The sequence below is a fragment of the Carcharodon carcharias genome, chromosome 12 (assembly GCF_017639515.1).
Source record: "Carcharodon carcharias isolate sCarCar2 chromosome 12, sCarCar2.pri, whole genome shotgun sequence".
NCBI lineage: Eukaryota > Metazoa > Chordata > Chondrichthyes > Lamniformes > Lamnidae > Carcharodon > Carcharodon carcharias.
In genome coordinates, this window is record NC_054478.1 from 63,788,860 (window position 1) to 63,811,711 (window position 22,852).

Here is a 22,852-nt window from a genome sequence, read left to right on the forward strand (position 1 = left end):
TCTTGTACCTCGTCAGAATGAGGAACTTTAGGGTACTTCCGCCTGTCCTAGTTCTTTTGTTGGTGTTATGGCTTCTCTTCTCCTGAAATGACAGACGAGCATTGATTTGTCCACTCTTTACCTGCAGCACCATTGCAGCCTGGCAAGCACCAACCCCCCACCAGCCCACTGTGGGGCACCTTGCAGGGCACATCTGAGTCATGGCCCTCGACCCGCTAGGCACTCAGGCCAAGCATCCAGGGCTCACCCCCTTGGCTGGCACCTCTGTCAGTGACAGTTGACAGTCAGAGTCTAACACCCCTGAGCTCCACAGGGGGGCAGCCAGGCTTTAACACACCACACTGATCCATGCCAACATAGCACTCACCCTTCCTGAGCACAGCAGGTCATTAAACCTTTTGCAGCACTGGACCCCATGCACCGCACAACATAGTGGCTGCTAACCTGTGCTGTCACCTCCTTCTAAGCTCGTTTTGTCAAGTGTGGTGGGGCGGAGGGGGCCAAGTGCCCAACCGACCTGCCCTCCTTCCTGGCGTCTCCAGCTGCACCTGAGGCCACAACTTCAGTCTTCAGAACGCTGTAAATATGTTCTTCCCTGGCAGCTTTCAAGGAGCTGCCTGTGCCATTTTCAACTGTCGCCAGGTCGCCTTTAGACCCGACAACCATAGGCCCCCACCCCCTCCAGCCCTTCCCAAACATTGGGAAGGTGCGTTTCACGCTGAGCGGGCCTTAATTAGCCAGCCAGCATGAAATCGCAGTCAGGGGTTGATCGCAGGCAGCGGCCTATTTCCCAACCAGTCACAGGCCCACTGATCGCACCTGCCCACAAAGGGTAAAATTCAGGCTGTGTGTCCCAAATTAATACCTTCCCACCTGAATACAATTAATCCCCAAATAATATGCAATTAACAGATTCCCTTCTCTCACTTTAAATAAAAGCAACAAAAATACACTTTGTATACACAACCAAAACATCAAAAAATATTACAGGCCTCCATACTCTGTATCAAGCATCATATTGTGAGGTGCCCGAGGGGAAATTACCTGTAGTGGTGGTGGGAGGAGGGAGCAAATGGGGGAAAGGATGGGAGAGGAGAGAGGGGGAATCAGGAGGGGGAGGATTCACAGGAGGGGAAGTTTGTGGCGGTGTGAATTCGCAGGAGGCTGTTTGGGAAGATTGCCGGGAGAGATCTGCAGCAGGTAGATGTGCATGGCTGGGGCAGAGGAGGAGGGAGGAGTGGAAAGAGTCGCCATGACGAGATTCGTGAGGGGAGATATGTGGGGGGTGGGAGTTTCATGGTGTGAGATTCAAGGTGGTGAGATCTGGGGAACAGTGGTGGACTCACGGGGGCAGATTTGCCAGGGGAGAGTCACAGGGGACTTCGTGGAGGGAGGTCACATGGAAGAATTTGCAGGGAGAATTCACAGGGCAGGCGGCAGAAATAACAGAAAAAAAAGAGAAAAAAGAAAGAGGAGAGAGAAGGGAGAGATAAAAGAGAGGAAAATAAAGAATCAAAATCCTGTAACTCCCTGCTTAACACTGAGTATCTACACCACACAGTCTGCAGTGGTTCAAGAAGGTGGCTCACCCACACCTTTTCAAGAACAACTAGGAATGGATGATATATGCAGCCTTTTCAGTGACACTGACATAAAGAAGCAGACAGTAGATGAAGCAGCCATTACAATGTTGAGGTTATACCTATCAGGAAAGAATGATACCAGAACGGAGAGGTTACAACAATTGAACAGAAGTGGTTTCTATCTCTGCCTGCTGAGAGGCAACTTGATAGAGGGCTACTAATACCTCCTCACTGTAATGGATTTGGCCACCTGATTTCCCAAGACCAATCTCCTCAGGAAAATCACAGCCAAGGCCATGATCAAGGAGCTAACCCAGTTCTTTCCTCAGTACAGAGAGAGCTGCCAAGAGATTCAATCAGGTCAGGGAACCAATTTCATGTCCCAAATGTTTCAGAATGTTGTAGAGAGTTTTGGAATAACCTAGCTGAAGTCCTCAGCATATCATCCTCAGTCTCAAGGGGCCCTAGAACCCTGAAAACCTTGATTAGGACCTATTGCTCCGAGTATGCACATGACTAGGATAAGAGTTTAGGCTTCCTGCTGTTCACTACCAGGGGTTCCTGAAGCAAATTCACTAGTCTCAGCCTTTTTGAATTAATTTTATGGGCATGAGGTGAGGGGCCCCCTGAAGCTACTAAAAGAGAAGTTTCTGGAGCCCAAGAATGACACCTCCACATTGGAGCACATCTCCACCTTCCTAGAACAGCTCTTCGATGTCTGTGCAATGGCCAAAGAGCATTTAAAAGCTTCCCCTCAGACCATGAAAAAGCAGGCAGACAAATGGGGCCAAGATCCAGATTCTCCAACCAGGAGACTACGTCCTAGTGCTGCTGCCACTACCCACTAACCCCTTCCGCTCAAGTTCAGTGGCCCATATCAAGTGGCCAAGAGGATCCGTGAAGTCAATTACCTGATCCACACACCTGATAGGAGGAAAAAGCACAGGTTATGCCACCTTAACCTGCTAAAGATATATTACAGCTGAGAGCCCAGTGGGGTGTTTACCAGAGGATGGAAATATCTGAGGGCAGCCCGGAGAAGTCTGCTGAGGAGGAGAACTGAACACTGTAGGGTCCCTCAGTTGAACCCCTGGCTACCAGGCTGGCAAACACCAAAGTCTTGGAAGCCTTAATTGCTCAGTTAACACACCTGGCCAAAGAGCAATGAGAAGATGTGGCCACCCTGCTTGGAAAGTTCAAAGAAATCTGTAGGAACCAGCCAGGGCATACCACCGTAACAGTCCACAACATGGACATGGGAGACACCCCACCAATAAAACAAAACCCTTACTGGCTGACCCCGACAAGCTATCTCAGGTCAGTCAGGAAATCCAGTACATGCTGGATAATGATATAACTAAGCCTAACCAGAGTAGTTGGACTCCCCCATCGTACTGGCCTGAAGCCAAATAGATTAAAACAGCTCTGCATTAACTACCACAAGGTAAATGCAGTAACCAGGGCAGACTCCTATTCAAACCCACGCCTTGAAGATTGTATAAGACAAGGTGGGCCACTCAACCTACCTCAGCAAAATTGACCTTTTAAAAGGGAACTGGCAATTCCCCATGACCCCAGGGTGAGGGAAATCTTGGCCTGTTTCACCTCGGATTGCCTGTACCAATATAAGATCATGACCTTTGATCTTAAAAATGCTCCAGCAACCTTTCAGAGGTTGACCAACCAGGTAATAACTGGACACCAGGAATGACCGCCTAGGCCACCTAGAGTCAGTGTTCCAGGGTCTGAAAAGGGCAGACCTGGTAATGAACACGGCAAAAAGCTTATTCGCAACAGCCAAGGTGACTGACCTGGGGCATGTAGTGGGACTGTGAAGCATGCTACCCCGTGAAGCCAATGGACATGCCCTAGTTGATTTCCTTACTCCCAAATACCAGAGGGAAATCAAGTGTTTCCTAGGAATGTGCAGGTTCTACAGAAAGTTCACCCCAAGCTTTAGCACCCTAGCCACTCCGCTAACAGATGCATTAAAGAAACACACACGCTTGGACAGAAGCGTGCCAAGAGGCTTCTGCAAAATTGAAAGCCATCCTGGTAAATGAGTCTTTACTAGCTGCCCCAGACTTCAGCAAACCTTTCAGACTGGCCATTGACGCCAGAGATCTAGAGCTTGCAGCTGTCCCACTTCAGGAAGATGGTTCTGGGCTCGAGTGTCCAATTGGCTATTTTTCTAAAAAGCTCAACAAACATCAGGAAAGGTACTTCACAGTCAAGATAGAAACCTTGTGTCTTGTTCTAACTCGCCAACATTTTGAAATCTATGTTCGCCATGGGCACCAAGAGACCCTAGTGTACACAGGACACAATCCTCTGCAATTCCTAGGAAAGCTCAAAGTAATCAATAACAGGTTGTTCCATTGGAGTTTGCTCTCATAGCCCTTTAAGCTAAAGCTTACCCACATCACAGGAAAGGTCAATGTTACCGCTGATGCCCCATCCTGAGTTTAAATGCTCATAATTGGTGTAATTTTAAGAGAGACTTTTGGAGGTGGCAGGACATGTTGAAAATGCTGTTGGAAAAGCCACAGAGTACAAAAGCAAGGGAGTTATGCTAAACCTTTCATAAAACACTGGTCAGGTCCCAGCTAGAATATTGTGACATCACACTTCAGGAAAGGTGTCAAGGCATTGGGAGAGTGCAGAGGGAATTTAGCAAAATGGCACTGGGGATGGGGGTCTCCAGTTAATGTGGAGAGACTGGAGGAGTTAAGCTTGTTCTCCTTAGAGCAGAGAAGTTTAAGAGGAGATTTAAAAGTGATTTTCAAAATCATGAAGGGTTCTGATAGAGTAAAAAAGGAGAAGTTGTTTCCAGTGGCAGATAACCAAAGGGACATATTTAAAATAGAAACAGAAAATGCTGGAAAAACAGACATGCCAAAAACTTTGAGTCATCATAATTCCAATAAGGTTTACAGCTATATGTGCAAATTACTATAATGGATGATATTTAAAATAACATATTTAAAATACTGGGCAAAAGAACCAGAGGAGGAGATGAGGAGAAATATTGTTACACAGCGTGTTGTTGTGATCTGGAATGCGCTGCCTGAAAGGGTGGCAGGAGCAGATTCAATGGTAACTTTCAAAAAATAATTCAATAATTATTTGAAGAGGAATAATTTACAGGGCTATGGGTAAAGAGCACGGGAGTTGGACTGATTGGATAACTCCTTCAAAGAGCCAACAAAGAAACAATGGGCCAAGTGAATTCCTTCTGTGCTGTATGATTCTACAAGCTGACAGCCAAATATCCAACACATATATTAGTGACACTGTAGATTGATTGTAGATTTTTACAGTTACATGATTTCTACAGTTTTATAATCAGTACATCAACTACTGATTGCTAAATGATAAAGCATTTTAAGTGAAAAAGTAAATAAAATCAATAAATTGATTACGTGAAATGACAATACAAAAGCTTGAGTTCAAACACTAAAATTATAGGTTAACTGTATAACAATGATCATCTGATAAAATGCAGCATGACAGAACCCTGGAAAGACACCATCTGTCTGTCTTTCTTGCTTAAGAATATTGTATCACTGTAGATTTCTTTTCCTTGGGAAATCGTAAATCTCATTTGTATCAGTGCTAATGAAAGCAATAGTTTGTGGTATGATTAGCTCATCTTTCCACTCTCTAGATTTGACAGACATATCAAAAGCTCCTTTAGAGTCATCATAATTCGAATAAGGTTAACAGTTATGTACACAAATTACTATAATGGATGAACTACCCACCATTTTCTTTTACCAGATCGCAAGATAATTACGAACTAGGAAGGTCATTCAGCCGATCCAATTCATCCATTCGTTCTTAAACTATTCCTGGGCTTTTGTCTTCTCTAGTCTATCTAGACGTTTATTCTTTATATTCCTTTATGCGAAGAAGAATTTCCTGATTTGTCTCTTACCAGTACCCTTTTCTAGTTTGACCCTGTGTCCACTGCATTTAATCCTGCAGTTCAATTAGAAGTAACATTTTAGTTTCTCTAAACCCTTAACAATCCTATATACCTCTATTTGGTTACCTCTCAGTCATCTCCTTTCCAGGCTAAAAACTCCAGGTGTCACCAAGCTTTCCTCAAACCACTGCCACTGGAATTCAACAACATGTCTCTCCGCTGTGCTGCTTCTGGTACTTGAATATCTCGCTTGTTTCTTGGTGACCAGAACTGCAGGAACAGTCCAACTAGAGCACAATAAATTTTGATAATTACCTAACCTTGATTTAAAATCTGCTGATTCAACTATGCTATCAGGGTCAGGATTGGAGGCTACTGGAATCACAGGTCTAGAAAGCATGATGAATTTAAAGAAGTCAGTGGTAATCCAGGATTGGGGATCTGGAGGAGTGCGATCATGGGGCTGGGGCTCAGAAGTGGCAGCAACCTGGGGAGGAGAGTTTAAATATGGGGTGGAAGAAGTACTCCTGTTTCTCCTGCCTCCACATTCAGGTAAGTCGGTGTAAAATCTTAACTTGTAAGCCACCATAAAATGATAGAATGCTATACTGACTTTGAAAGGGATTTGATTCAATCCAAAATTAGGGTCTTAAATCTAAACATAATATGTAGGTATGAGGGGCGGGTTGGCTGGGATAGTGTGAAAAACTATATTCAAAGATGTGACAGTAGACAAGCAGGATAACATTTAAAGAATTGACATATAATTTGCAACAGATATACATCCCTTTAAGGCACAAAAAGCCCACAGAAAAAGTGATTGAACTATGGCTAACGTGAGGAGTTAAAGATAGTGTTAGAGCAAAGCAAGAAGTTTCTCATGCTGTCAAAAAGAGTAGCAAGGCTGAGAATTAGGACAATTTTAGAATTCAGCAAAGGAGGACCAAGAAAGTGTTAAGGAATAATAGTGTTAAGGGAAGAGAAAAGAGAATTTTAGAGTCGACAAGCAAGTTTTGCAAGTATGTAAAGAGAAAAATTAGTGAAAGTAAGCATGGGCCCATTACAGGCACAGGGAGATTAAATTATAATGGAAAATGTGGAATTTCAGAGACATTAAAAAAATACTTTGGACCAGATATGCGCTCCTGGGTTGGGTGCATAGAGACGGGATAATTCGCAGCTCCACAGACCTGACCATCGAAAATGGCTGCCCAGATGTCAGATTTTCAGTTGGTGGGAGAGGGGGGCAGGGGTTGGTGGGGCGAGCTGGTTTAGAAGTCAGGACAGGCGACCCGGGAAATAACGAGGAGGATGGCAGATGCGGAAGTGGGTTGGGCGGACGGCCTACCTCAGTCTCCAGCACTAGGTCCAAAGATTTAAAAGTAAAGATTAAAACATGAATTGTCCCTCCAGCCCTCACCCGTCACCCCGCCCCCCACACACTCCTCATGCCCCATCCATGCTAACCCATGCCACCTCATGTTCCGCCAATCAGCCCCATAACCCCTCAAATTCTGCATGCCAATCCATGCCCCCCCACCCCCCCCCCCAACCAACCACCCTCTTCCCTTACACCTTCCATAAAAACTCACCCAGTATCCACAATGGGCAGACCTCGGAACTCATGCAGAGATGAGATAACATAAAGTTATATACAATAAAGTTCTAAGGCCTCGATTTTTGTCTTTAGAGTTGTGACTCTGCAAATCTCACTTTTAAAAAAGGCCGCCTGCAGGTCAGATTTTCCATCAGGTGAGGTGGGTGGTGCAGGCTGAAATAGGAATCAGGGTGGAAAACCCTGGAATGAGTGCAGAGGTTGCTGAGTGTGGAAACTGACAGGTGCAGAAGTTGTTTGGGCAGAAGGCCTGCCTCTATGCTTCGACACTGTGTTTAAATAAGTGAAAAATAAATAAAACGAGCAACATCCCTCTACCTCTCACTGCCACATCCATACTCCCTATGCCCCATCCATGCCAACCTATACCAACCTATGACCCTTTACCCACCCCATGGCCTCTCATACCCCTATGCCATTTTAGTGCCAACTCATGCCAACTCAGCCCCCCACCCATCATTCTTTGCCCTTTCCCCCTCCATGCTAATTTACCTAGTATCCTTCGACAATTCCTCAACAGCTTTGACAGCTGGATAGTTCTTTAACAGTCCTTTGACAAGTAGACATTTCCAATGTGTTTGTACGTAAAAAGTGAATAGTCATGTTCATTATTAACAATTCCAAAGGGTGCCATAGCTCTCACCAAAGGTCCTATGACCCTACCCAAAAGGGTACCTTACCTCTCCTAAAGGAGCACTCTGGCTATCCAATCTAATCCACAAATTCAGACCTCTGCTTATCTGTTATAATCTGCACACTCTTGAGTTTCACACTCCTGGCCTCAGTGTCTATTGCAGAATTCACCAGATTGAAAAAAGCACTACCATTCATAAAAAACATTTTTACTACATTTACATTCCTCCAATCAAATAAAGCCTTATAACAACAAACATTTTATTCAAGTGCACAATGTCTTATAACAACAAGCATTAGAATTCATAGTCCCACATCAAAGAGTCTATAACCAATTGTAGCTGTCAATAAGTGAAATGGCTGGGACCTTACTGTGATAATGGATGGTTGTGAAATCAGCTACTTAGCACTAATCTAGTAATGGAAACTCTCAGGCTTATGTCAACAAAGTGAAATAGCAAGCAATCATATTTTTTAAAAGGCTTTCCAATCATTTTTTTCAAAGGTTTAAAGGGCAGGACTTTGAAAATACCTTGACAGATTGACAGGTCCCTTTGACAGGTGCTTCTGACAGTTTTTCACAGATCTGTTGACAGTTCCAATGAGCTTGACAGTAATGAGTTTATGCACCTTTATGCCTACTTTTAACAATTTCAAAGGACAGCTGACCCACCCCAAAGCACACCTTTCCTCCCCCAAAGTTGTCCTGGGACCAGATCCATAGGGGTAGTTTATCTCCAAAGGGTACCCTGGCTATTGAAATTTATCCACAAAGTTCAAGTTCTTTCCTGGTTCAATTTGCATACTTAGGGCAGGATCTTCCGCCGCCACCCACCTCTGGGACTCCGGAATCATCCAGTCCCACCGAAAGTCAATGGACTTTTGGCTGGGCCACTAAATCTCCCGCAGCAGGTCCCACCACGACAGGGCCATAAAATTCCAGCCTTAGGGTTTCACTCTTCTGGGCTAACAAAATCCCACTTCAGTAGAGGCAACTGATGATTTAAATAAAAACACAATTACCTGGAAAAACTCAGCAGGTCTGGCAGCATCGGCGGAGAAGAAAAGAGTTGACATTTCGAGTCCTCATGACCCTTCATGAGGACTCGAAACGTCAACTCTTTTCTTCTCCGCCGATGCTGCCAGACCTGCTGAGTTTTTCCAGGTAATTCTGTTTTTGTTTTGGATTTCCAGCATCCGCAGTTTTTTATTTTTATCTCTGATGATTTAAATGGTCAGCTGCCTCTGTAAATGGCGAATGCACAAAATGCGCTCCATACTCATTCCTGCCCCGACAAAAATGGGAAGTGCCATGTTCCAGGGCAGGACTTACAATTTTCGGCCACTTCTGCCATTTTAGCTACAACAGAGAGGCTCTCCATCATGGAGAAAATCTGGGCCTTTGTATCAACGTTCATCATGGAAGACACAAAAGTTCCGAAAATAATGGGGAAACAAGAAAGTAGCAATAATGAGGAACTTGGAGACATCAGTCTAAGAACACAAATGATGCTGGAGGAATTTTTTTTAATTCATTCATGGGACGTCGGCTTTGCTAGCTTGGCCAGCATTTATTACCCAACCCTAGTTGCCCTTGAGAAGGTGGCGATGAGTTGCCTTCTTGAACCCGGCAGTCCATGTAGTGTAGGTACACCCACAGTGCTGTCAAGAAAGGAGTTCCAGGGTTTTAACCCAATGACAGTGAAGGAATGGTGATATATTTGCAAGTCAGGGATGGTGAGTGACTTGGAGGGGAACTTTCAGGTGATGATGTTCCCATCTATCTGCTGCCCTTGTCGTTCTAGATGGTAGTCGTCGTGAGTTTGGAAAATGCTGTCAAAGGAGCGGTAGTGAATTCCTGCAGTGCATCTTGTACATGGTACACACTGCTGTTACTGTGCATCGGTGGTGGAGGGAGTTAATGTTTATGGATGTGGTGCCAATCAAGCGGGCTGCTTTGTCTTGGACGGTGTCAAGCTACTTGAGCATTGTGGGAGCTGCACTCATCCAGGCAAGTGGGGAGTATTCCATCACAATCCTGACTTGTGCCTTGTAGATGGTGGACAGGCTTTGGGGAGTCAGGAGGTGAATTACTCATCGCACGATTCCTTGCCTCTGAGCTGCTCTTATAGCCAAAGTATTTATATGGCTAGTCCAGTTTAGTTTCTGATTAATAATAACCCCAGGATGTTGATAGTGGGGGATTCAGTAATGGTCATACCATTGAACATCAAGGGGCGATGGTTCGATTATCTCTTGTTGGAGATGATCATTGCTTGACACTTGTGTGGCGTGAATGTTACTTGCCACTTATCAGCCCAAAACCTGGATATTGTCCAGGTCTTGTTGCATTTGGACATGGACTGTTTCAGTATCTGAGGAGTTGCGAATGGTGCTGAATATTGTGCAATTATCAGCGAACAATTCCCACTTCTGACCTTATGATGGAAGGAAGGTCATTGATGAAGCAGCTGAGGAACTGGCCGAGGACACTACCCTGAGGAACTCCTGCAATCATGTCCTGGAGCTGAGATGACTGACCTCCAACAACCACAACCATCTTCCTTTGTGCCAGGTATGACTCCAATCAGCAGAGAGTTTTCCCCCGATTCCCATTGACTCCAGTTTTGTTAGGGTTTCTTGATGCCACTCTCGGTCAAATGCTGCCTTGATGTCAAGGGCAGTCACTCTCACCTTACCTCGGGAGTTCAGCTCTTTTGTTCATGTTTGAACCAAGACTGTAATGAGTTCAGGAGCTGAGTGGCCCTGGCGGAACCCAAACTGGGCATCAGTGAGCAGGCTATTGCTAAGCAAGTGGGACTAAGTGGCAGCAACCCCCTGGAGCTGACAACCTGCACCATAATGTTTTAAAACGAGTAACTGCTGAATCTGTGGACCCATTGGTTGTGATCTTCCAGAGCTCCTTAGCTTCAAGAACATTTCCCAAGGATTGGAAAGTAGGAAACACACTCTACTATTTAAGACAGGAGGAGAAAGAAATTGGGGAACAATAGGCCAGTTAACCTAACATCACAATATGATATATGCTAGAATGTATTAATAGGAATGTGGCAAGAGGGTACTTAGGAAATCATGTTTTAGCAGAATCAGCGCAGATTTATGAAAGGGAAATCAGGTTTATGAGAATGGATAAGGGGTAACCAGTAGATATACTGTATTTGGATTTTCAAAAAGCAGTCAGTAAGATGCTACACAAGGGATGGTATTTAATGCAGGTAACAGGGGTCACACCCGCCAGCTGGACAGCCAACGGAGCTCCTCGCCGTCTTTAGAGAAGGCCTGTCAAAGCACACCGGGGTGAAAGTCCCATCTGCCAAAAGCTGTTGGTCAATCAGAGACTGGCAGCTCCATCAAACAGCAGCACCACCAGTTGCTGCTGCCAGCGCAATTCCATCTGAGGCCTTAGATCATCGCTGGATCTCAGGCCACAGGTGAGTGATGGCAGTGGGAGGTCACAGGGTGGGGTTCATGGGGGAGAAAGAAAGGGATGTAAGCAGCAAGGGCAGGGGGTGGCTCTCTTCCCAATGCCAGGTCCCTCAGTCAGGCATGGGTGCCTTTGAATGAGGGAATCCCCCAGGGAGCCTGCAAGCAACCCCACGTGGGTTTGCTTATCATGCTTCCTGCATGGTGAGCCCCCCACCCATCACTGGGTTAATACCAGCAGCGGCAGGATGACGCCCTTAAGTGGGCATTAATTGTCCATGGGCCTTCCCACCACAGCCTTAAATCAGGATGTTGGTAAGAAGGCAGGAAGGATTGAAGGGATATGAGGATTGTACAGTAGGCGGAGATGAAGTAGATGATCAGCCGTGATCTTTTGGAATGGCAGTCTCAAATGGCCACATGACCTATTCTAGCTCTAATTTCTTACTTTTTATGTTCTATATCACATGCAATCTCAATGTCTGATTTCCCTGCCACAAGCTGCCCCAAAGGAAACTAATCTTAAAGTGTGGACCTTAAGCTAGCATTTAGCCCTTTATATGCATTTGTTTGGGGCTAACACCTGTTTCACACTTGGCTAAAGGACATCTATTTTTTCTTTTCTCAATATGGCAGGCAGTATACTTCCTGCTGGAAATGCACACATGTTTCCTGCTTACTGAACTGGGGACTTAACAGGCCAGTTTGCACTTGGAAAAAAAAGCAGGCACTAATAGCTGAACTGATAGGCCTGTAATCCCTAATTAAGTTCTCTTTTTGTTGCTTTATTCCCATCCTTACATTAACATGCAGAAATAAGCTTGTATTTTGTTCAATACAAGTCATTTGTTAAAATGTGATCCATTACTTACATTCTAAAATACAAGCATATCATGAAAAAGTAACTGCATACAACTATCATTTTAGAAACAATCATTTATGATTCTTTGAGATACAGATTGCCTCTTATCTAGCTACACAAAAGTATTATTCTAGTAAAGGTCACAATCTACAGTCAGCCATTTATATAGTTTGTTTCCACCAGAATTCAGTATAGTAATAGCAAATGTAAATCTCAGTTGCTCAGAAATTACACTTCAAACCCAATTTGGATGTAAAAGACTTCTTTGTTCAATACGTCAACTTGACAGTCAGAATGAGCCAGAGCACAGAACTAGCTAGAACTAGTCACAGCAGGTTTCTGAGCTATGCACCAAACATCAAGCTAACTCAGCCCACGTCTGTCAATCAACACCTTAAACCATATACCTTCTTCCATCTTTTATCTTTTGTATAAAGTAGAAACACCACTTTTAGCCATCATCCATCAATGATGCTGTCCAGGTTAATAAGATGCATAGAAAAAATAGTTAGCAGCTGATGAGTTTATACACAAAGCAATATGTAGCTATTTATTCACACTGCAAATGCAAACTATATTCACGTGAAAATACATGATTATTTTCAAAGAAATGTTCAAACACCTTGTCAGCATATGTTATATTTAAATCATGCAAAAGGTGCAATATCAAGAATTGCATTATAAACAGCTGTGTCTAAACTCATTTACTATTGACTATACATGTATGTAAAGCTCAAGGCTTACATAATTTGAAAGAATTTAAATATAGTGAAATGTCATTTCTAAATTCAAAGCACCTGGCTTTCCCCCTTAATGTTTAGTGGCTTTTAAAACAATGATTACTTCTTGCCACTGATAAATTCCCTCGTTTTGGATGACAAATTGATAAAAAAAAAGTGATTTTCTACCAAATCTAAGAACAAAACAAGTGAAATTTCCAACTACCTTCTCACTGGCAGCCAGGTTTGGAGAGACAAGGACATTACATTTATAATGTCTAGTCATGATGAAGCATCTTGATAATGACATTAATGACAATGACAATGCAATCAGCCAAATGGATGCACTGCATGCAGTGATCACAATAGAACTGTTCAATTCAACTGTTGAAAAAATTAAATTTTAGAATCAATTTCATAGTTTAGTTAAACTTTAAAAAGGTTACATGATAATAGCAGTGATGTGCTGACTTAAGCTTAAATTTAGCAAACAACATTTTATTGCACACTGTCCACTTATAAATACTACAGGCATAATGCTAAAATTAGTGGGGAGATGGTGGCCTAATGGGGAGATGGTCACATAGTGGAAATGTCACTAAAGTAGTAATCCAAAGGCACAGGCCGCTGCTCTGAGAACAAGAGTTCAAAATCCCACCATGACAGCTGGTGGAATTTAAATTCAATTAATAAAATCTGGAATTGAAAGCTAGTTTCATGAACGCCATTACTGAGACTATCAATTGTTGTAAAAACCCATCTGGTTCAACTAATGTCCTTTAGGGAAGGAAATGTGCCACCCTTACCTGGTCCGGCCGACTTGTAACTCCAGACCCACAGCAATGTGGTTAACTCTTAACTGCCCTCTGAAATGGCCTCGCAAGCCATTCCGTTCAAGGGCAATTTGGGATGGGCAGCAAATGCTGGCCTTGCCAGCAATGCCCACATCCCATAAAATAATAAAGAAAAATAATATATCATGGAAATGAACATTATTTTCTAACTGCTATTGAGGACCATAAAGTAGTGGGTGTGAAATGTGTAAACAGTTGGGAGTGGTTATTTTCTCAAAACTTATAAACACCCTGTTCAAAATAAATACCCAGAATTTACCTTGGATTTTTTAAAACTTTCTCCTGATTCTTGATGATGATAATAAAAACTGAAAAACACCCAGAAAGTCCATTTTGAAATCAACCATGAGAACTCACTTCGAAGACCTTTTTCATATTGCAGTAACACTCTCCCTGCAGAATTCCTGCATTGTGCTGAGACTCCATGTGTGTAAAATGTGCCCTATTTACAGTGTTATGGAAAGACTCCACAGTCAAGGGGTAACAGACAACAGTACAAGTTTGGTTCTTTAACGGGGTGCTCAGTAAGGGCAATTCAAATCAACAGAGATAGGGGGAAATAAACAGCCAGCCATTTGGTAGGAAAAATGCAGCCAGGGTAGAGCGTGGGGAAGGGGTGTGGAAGAGAGGGGTTGCTTTTCAGAAAGGTAGTAGCTGGAGTGTTACTACACATTTGCAAACGAAAAAAGGTAGGGGGCAGCCTGAGAAGGGGAAATGCAGCCAGTGGGGGGTTGGATGGGGAAGTAATAGCAGCCAGACTGTTGGGATGTGAAATATAGCGAGCATGGACAAGGAAGGATTGGAAAGGCAGATGCAGCCATTGGTGAATATATGGGAATATTTATGGATGGGGAGAACAAAATGCTGCCAACAATGTTCTGCTCAGTGCGGGGCAGCACCACAACAATTCCTGTTCAGTAGGGAGTTGAGGTACTTACTTATAGGGTGCAAGGCTTTTGTTTTTATTTCCCATTTTACTTTCCAGGTCATTTTGCTTAGATGCTGAGTCTTTCATTAGTGCTTCAGGTATTCTTGATACATGCTGGCTACTTTGACTTGCTGGTTTCAAACCATTATTTTGAGGATGCACCATCTCATTTTGGGTGGAGGAAGAGGTGCTTAGGTACTACTCCTGACTCCTCAAAGCCGCTCCACCAATTACAAGGCACAAGTCAGGAGTGTGATGGAGTACCACTTGCCTAGATGAGTGCAATTCCAACAAGAAGCCTGACACCATACAGGACAAAGCAGCCCATTTGATTGGCACCCCATCCACCACCAACATACAGATGCAGCAGTGTGCACCATCTACAAAATACACTGCAGCAATTCACCAAGGCTCCTTCAACAGCACCTTCCAAACACATGATCTCTACTGACTAGAAGAACAAGAGTAGCAGATATATGGGAACACCACCAATTGCAGGTTCCCCTTCAAGCCACAGTCTATCCTGCCATGGAACTATATTGCCATTCCTTCACTGTTATTGGGTCAAAATCCTGCCACTCCCTTCCTAACAGCAATGTGGGTGTATTTACAGCATATGGACTGCAGCAGTTTAAGAAGGCAGCTAACCACCACTTTCTCAAGGGCCATTCGGAATGGACAATAAACACTAGTATAGCAAGCAACGCCGGACTCTTGTGAAAGAATAAATTGTTTTTAAAAATCCTAAACATTCAAGAAAACAACAATCTATACTAATTTGAAAAAAATAGTATGTAAGTGCAACTTATGCTGGTCTTTGAATTTGGATTCCACAAGTCAGTTGTTTGTGATCTGTCTTCAGACTAAATCTGCGTTCAATAAATTGGCACCAGCTTTGTGCACCCAGACAGAGCTGCATTCATAAACCCGCCAGCAGTCAATGAAAAGTGGATCTAAACACCATAAACACTGGAAATTACTTCACTGATGCTGGGCTCCTGGAATCCAAATGAACAGAGCAATACAAAAGGTACATAGTTACCATGGTACTGTTACTGAAAAGCATTACCAACAGCAACTGTCAAAATGTTTTAATGGCAAAGATATTTATGCCCTTCTCTGTGGCTAATGACACTATGAGGGTGTATAGCTGTGATGCTATTCTAGTGATCTTATAAGGTACAAGGAGGAATAAATATTTGCTTATATCCCTTAGCACTTAGAAGTCAGGTGTTACCAATTCAATCAATTCTTTTGAAATGCTTCAGGAAAGAATCCTTATTGTTCACAATAAAGAAGGAATTAGGCTTATAAACATCTTGCATTATACAAGGTCGTTTCTGATGGATCAAAATTGCAAAGCTAATGTAAAAGCCTATACACTTCCAAGTTACCAGTTCCAGAGCGGCACTAGTAGAAGCAAAGAAATATGTAATCCACCATGTTTTATAGTGTGTGTAAAAAGAAATAAAATGGGGAGGAAAAAATAGGTCTTTTTACAAAGATGCATTCAATGAAAATAAAACTCAAAGGGCTGAAATTTCCCAGGCACTTCGTGGTGGGTATTGAAGTGGTGTGGGGGCCGGGGGTGGAGGTGGGCGGCGAGCAAGCTAATTCAAAAAGCGTTGGCCAGTTTTTCAATGAATTCCCACCTCCAGCCACTTTCCCAGTGGAGGGCTGTGTCTGAGGCAGGCAAACTGTGCACCTGAAGCAGGTGGCATTGTCAAGTGGCTAATTATGACAACTTTCACATCCAGTGGCAACTGGTGTGACACAGGCCCCAACTGTGTCAGTACCCCAGCAATTGAGAGGAGAAGGCTGCACAACAGCTGATCAAGAACTAAATGTTTCCAGCAGAAAATAGCAAGATGCTCACTTCCTATGTCACCACCTTGCCATTGAATATAGAAGTTATGCAAGCAGATGCCCCTTATCATCATGGGCCTACTGAGGTCTCTATGCTTCCCTGCTGCTGATGGCGGCTTCGCTCCTACTTGGGCCTTCAATGCTTCGCTCGTTTGGTCCTCAGCAGTGCTCCCATCAGTCACAAAGTGAGGGCTACTGGCTTTCCTTGTAACAAATCACATTGTCTCCATCTTCTGCCTCCAGAATCTCCCCAATATCACTAATTGAATGATGAATTTGGAGGTGACCTATTAATTGGCTGCCGCCTCCCATAAAATTCAACCAGAAGGCACACTGCCCAAAAATCCTCATGTCTTCGGGATCCTGATGCTCATGGCAAAATTGTGCCCAAAATCACTTAAGATTAAACGGAAATAATAAGAGGCTGAGAGAAAATAGAAGTGGGGGGTGGGGCAATTTCTGGAAGCCAACTTCCACATAGAAAGCACCCACCTCACACAGTAGCATTAGGCTCTTTTAATGGGTTAATTAGAGGCTAACATCTGTTTTAAGGCCATGCTGCCAAATTCAGCAGAAACTCAGAGGAGAATAAGTTAAGAGCAGCAATAAATGGAGCAGACAGAGTAGGCAGTTCCAAAGAGGTTGAGACAGATTAAGTGAGAAAAACTATGGCAAATGGAATTCAATGTAGACAAGTATGCGGTCACCCACTTCTGGCCCAAGAAAAATAAATTAAATTATTTTCTGAATGGTAAGAAACTAGGTACTCGAAGGAGCAGCAGAGATTTGTGAGTCGAAGTACACAAATAATTAAAGGTCAGTAGACAAGTACAAAAATCTATCAAAAAAACTGTTAACCTTTACGTGAAGAGGGTTGGATTATAAAGGGAAAAAAGTTATGTTTCAGCTATATAGAGCCTTGGAGTACAGTATTACATCTTGGACACTGCACTTCAGGAAGGATATAATGGTCTTGGAATATATGCAGTACAGATTCACCAGAATAGAGGGTTAAATGATGAGGACAGGTTGCATAAAATTAGCTTGTAGCCAGTATGACTCTTCTTCAGCTCTGAAAGAGTCATAAGGATTTAAAATGTTAACTCTGTTTCTCTCTTCACAGATGCGGCCAGACCTGCTAAATTTTTCTAGCATTTTCTGTTTTATTTCAGGTTTCCAGCACTTACGGTATTTTGCTTTTGTTTTGGCTTGCACCTCGTTGAGTATCAGAGATTGAAGGATGATCTGATCAAGGAGTTTAAAATATTAAAAGGATTTGAGAAAATAGCTTCCCTGTATCTATCTTCTCAAGAACATCATAAAAGAACATAATCATAAAATTAGAGCTGGTCCATTCAGGATGAAATGTGGAAAGACTGTGCAAAGTTTAACACATATTTGGAACTCTCTCTCCAAAGGCTGTGGAAATTATATCAAATAAATTTGGGATAGACTGGGACAGATAAATTTTTGTTAGGTGGGAGTATCAATGGTTACATCTGCTATGATGTTATTGAATGGCCAAGCAGGGCCAAGGGGCTGAATGGTCTACTCCTATTTTTAATGTTGCTATGAAATGTGTTCTGCAATGCTTTGCTCAACTTTTTTGGTTTATCACAGCCTAAATATTGATCCTGAAAGGTTGTGGAACAGGTAAGTTTAATTTTTTTTAAAATTATCTTAATGTGGAGCTAAAAAGAGCAAGAGTACTCCTCCTATGTCAGGTGAATACCAGCCTGTGCTTGCCACTGCCCATCCTGGTCATCTCCTCATCCCCAAAATGCCAAGGAGAGGGTTCAGGCTGGCAGTGGCTTCCCTTATCTCATAATCCTGACCCCCGTGGAGCAGGGGTTCTCGAACTTGGAGGCCAGCATGGAGCCCACTCCATTGCAGATGGTGAGGCAGGAGTGAATGAGTGGCCGGATGGATGAGCACGAGCACCTCTGACAACCACAAGGTATAGCGCTTTTGCATCCACCAGTGTCATATGGACACTAGGCGTAGCCTAGGGGTTGTAGTGGAATGCACATTATCCTCCAATTAATCTTCTTACTCAAACAGGACAAAGACAAGAGCAGGCAGTTCCAGAGGGCCAGGAAACAGCCATCCACTCCTGAGGAGGAGACGGGAGCCTCAGAGGACACACCATCCCATCATTACCAACACCCTCCACCAGGTAGATACTCTTATGGGTATTTGATCATGAGTAGATCTGGGATCGCAATCTGGTGAGCACAGCACAGACATGCCTGAGCAGCTGTCAGAGGCTGTGACAACCAAGGAAACCACACTTGGAGGTCTGAGGGAGGCCAAAGCAATGCTAGGACTCAGGTTAATGACTTGCCTCTAAAGTCGTTAGCAAGGCAGCAGGTACTGGAGCTACAGCATGAGGAAGGGGACATTCTGGCACACTGGCACGGACGATGGATGGGTCCAACCAGGCCATGTGTGTCACCATGCCTCTGTCGTGGGCAAGCTTGGCTTCCTCCATCAAGAGACTGGTAACCCTCTTATGGAGAGCCAGGTCCAGCAAATTACTCAGTGCATGCCTGAGTTGGGTACAGGCCTGCATGCGATTGTCATTTCCATAAGCTTTATGCACCAAAGGCAAGGCAGGGGTGGGGAGGAAGACAGTGAAGCATCTGGACTGATTGCCATGTGCTCACTCTCCTATAGGTGTGTCTTGAAAGGGAGGAGGAGCAACTGCCTGAAGCATCTGGGAGCTCCTCTCAGGGTGTTCGTGATACAGAAGGCAGTTCCTCAGTCCCTCCATCAGTGACCACAGCACTTCACTAGGTTTAGGACAGACTCCGGCACTTGTGCAGGAGGCCCTCAATATGCTGGTGGCCACCAAGCCTCACGCCGCCAGAGGGCAATCACTAAAGTCATCAAAAGCAATGGGGAAGCAAAGTCAGCAGCCTACCTCCAAGTCAGCTGCCAGCACAAGGGGAACACAATGTCGAAGCACACTTAATTGATTTAAGAAAAGTACCTAGCTGCACTCGGGGTTCACGGGTTAATAGTTTGTTAAAGCATATTGCCTTGCAAATGTTTGGATCTCCGATAAACATCCAATGTGGCAAAGCAATAGGCATCCTCGGATTTCTTGCAGGCCACTGAGACTTCAGTAATACCTTTACTCTGACAAAGGGTGTGAAAAGTAGGGCCACACCATGTGAGGTTGATGCATTCTCCATGGCGAAGTTTAATGTCTCACTGAGCACAGGTAAATGGCAAGGTGGTAGCAACAGGGCTGCAAAGAAGCTTTATTGAATTGTGTGGGTCTGCCATCAAAGATGATGTGAAACAAGGCTCTTTTACACATCCCAAGGACCCCTTGCACATATCTCATGGCACCTTGCCTGTGGACCTCAGGGTTCTTCAGCTTCTTGTGCCTGTTCATCATCTCCCTCTATTTCTTCATTACTGGAGCAGGCATTGTACCCCACGATATCCGCTTTGCTCAAAAGCTCTCCCTTCTGCAGCACCAGATTGTGCAGAGCACAGCAGGCCCCACAATACATGAGATTCTTGCTGGGGCATACTGAAGAGCTCCATCAAATCTAAGCATCTGAACGACATCTTCATAAGCTCCATGGGTGAATGGTTGCTCCAGCTGATCCATAGCAGGTGTTGCATCTCCTCTGCAGCACTGTTTGGGTTCCTCACCAGTATCGGTAGCCATGCCTTCGGTGGGTATTCCTTTTCACCCAGTATCCATCCCTAAATGCACACGGGGTCCTGAAAAGGTCTGGCACCTGGAGCTAATGAAGTACGTAGGCATTGCAGTTGCTTCCCAGGAACCATGCACAGACCAGAAGGAATAACTTGCAGTGGCCACTGGCCAGTTGTACATTAATCAAGTGGAAACTCTTCCTGTTAATGAAGGCTTCAGCCTGGTCAGTGCTTGCATTGATGTCACATGCATACATGATGATATCCTGCAACTAAGGGAATCCAGCAATGCCCCAACTCATACAGCCCTCTCCTGATTCTTTGGATTGGTGCAAAGACACATGCTGGATGGCCATTTTGAGATCGCATTGGTGACCATTTTGATGCAGTGATGAGCTGCAGGTGCAGTAGATCCCTGAAATGATCCTGAGGTGCAGAAAGTCAGTACCACGGTGACCTTCAGTGCCACTGGCATTGGGTAGCCACCACTTCCTAAGGGGCTCAGCCCGTCCTCTATTATGCATAGCTCTGTGACCGCCTCCATGGAGAGGCAGAGTCTTCTGCAACATTGGCCTGAATTTCACACTTCCCCACCAACGGGTTTTTAGACGGGGGAGTGTAAAATTGAAGGAATGGGACTCCCTCTGGGTTCCTGCCCGCCCCAAGCTCACAGCAATTTTACACTGGAGTGGGCAAAGCCTCAGACGAGACACCCGCTCTTGCCCCAATTGAGGCCCTTAATGGCCAATTATTGGTCACTTAAGGGCTGTTTCCCATCCAGCCTCAATTTTTAAGCTGGTGGGAGAATCTACCTGGCATGGAGGAAGCCTAAAAATGAACGGCTTAGATCTCGGACATTCATCATTCTAGGATGAAAGAGCAGGGTTTACATTCTATAAATGTTTACAAATCATTAAACACTCAATAATTAATAGGAGTAATGAATGAAATTATTATTTTTGTAACTCTTGGATCAGCACAAGATGATGAATCTAAGTACTCCTTAGATAGTCCATTATATTTGTCATAGTGGGATGGTTCATTCACATCGTGTGCTAGTGGCTGACAGAATGTAGGTTCATATTCAGGACACCCACATGGCAATTACATACAGGGAGAGGAGGTTTAAATTCCTCCTCTGACACTCAAAGGATAGTTCAGTCATTTGTTTTACCTTCCAAGTCTTCTTTTTCAAAATGCGATTTTTGAATGGTGCATGTTCCCCCTCTGTCCAACACAGCTTCTTCATCATTTCTCTAAAATTTAAGAAGTAACAAAAAGCTCCTTAATTCCTAAATGTTTGAAGAAATATCTACAACCAATCTTTTCTCGATCTTCTTCAAATGTACTATCATTAAAAAAATAAACATTTCACAATTACACTTATTGTCCAAAGGTTTACAGAATGTAAAGATCTTTGTGTGATCATACTAAAATGACAAGTGTGTTCACATGGAACAAGAAGAAGCAGATTCTCGAAGGAAATATTACAATAGTCGGACTTTCCCTTATTGCAAAACAAGTCTTTCAGAATCATAAATTACTGGTAGATTTCCTGGATTCTGCAAATCAGTAAGATTCTCTAACTGGCACCACTTTCATCCATACTGTAATGCCGCTGTCAGCCTAACTTCCCTTCATATTGTAATGCCCCTAATGTCTCAACTTCTTACCATATTGTAACCCCACCCAGTGGCTCAACTTCCCTTCATACTGTAGCCCTGCCAATGGCTCAACTTCCTCCATTCTGTATCTCCACCCAATGTCTCAACTTCCCTCATACTGTAACCTCTTTCCTGGCCCTATTTCCCTCCACACTGTAATGCCCCTCATGGCCCAACATCCCTCTGTTCTGTAACCACCCTAATGACTCAAATTCTGTCCATGCCAAACGCACCCAGAAGCCCAGCTTCCCTCCACAGTCTATTACCCGCTACAGCCACCACTTTCCAGCCTTGCTGTCACTGAGCAACTTCTGTGTCAAACCATCACTTTCTCCTTAATTCCATGACTCCTGTGTGTACTTTGTTGAATGCCTTTAAAAAGTCTGTGTATTCAACATCTACAATACTATCTCGAATCAACCTTCTCTGTTACCTCAACAAAAAATGTAATCAAGATAATGACACTGATTTGTTTTAACAAATCATTGCTAGCTCTCCTTTGTGAACTCATGTCTTCCAAGTGAAAGATTATTTGGACCTTAATAATGATTTCTAATAACTTCTCTACCACTACTGTTACATTGACTGGCTTGCATTTTCCTGGTTTATCCCACTCCCGCTTTCCTGAAGAGGGTCCTTCTCTTCTGTAATCTAATTCCTGCCATACTATGCAAACTCCATTAACAGCCAGAATCTGTTTTCATTTGCAATTACTGACTAAACATTATTTACAGGTGCACATACATTGATGTACATGGTGTACATGAATACATTGGTTAAAAAAGGGCTGTGCAATCCAACAGCTTTAAAAAAAATACCCAGCTGCACTAATAGAATCAACTTCTAACCTCAGAATGTGCTGTGTGGTATTTCTAAAAACAATGATCAAGGCAGAGTTCCATACCCATGGGCAGAGTTTTCTATTCAGCGAGCGAGGGCGCAGCCCGCTTGCTGACATGTAAAATGATGCAGGGTGACGTCGGGGCGTCATTTAGATTTTCAGGTTGGCCGACTCAGCTGCGCACCTGCCAACCTGTCAACAGCCTATTAAGGCCATTAAAAAACTAATTTACACCATTAA

At 43.8% G+C, this 22,852-nt stretch overlaps 1 protein-coding gene across 1 annotated transcript in view; it reads right to left on the reverse strand.

The window, feature by feature from the left end:
* slc4a10b (solute carrier family 4 member 10b) overlaps positions 1–22,282 on the reverse strand; it is a 283,634-nt gene extending 261,352 nt beyond the window's left edge. Inside the window, exons 1-2 of the mRNA XM_041200245.1 lie at positions 22,205–22,282; positions 21,282–21,363 (exon numbers count right to left, since the gene is read on the reverse strand). Coding sequence (XP_041056179.1) covers positions 21,282–21,363; positions 22,205–22,282 — 160 coding nt within the window. The remainder of the gene's footprint in view (positions 1–21,281; positions 21,364–22,204) is intronic.
* Between the last annotated feature and the right edge of the window lie 570 nt (positions 22,283–22,852).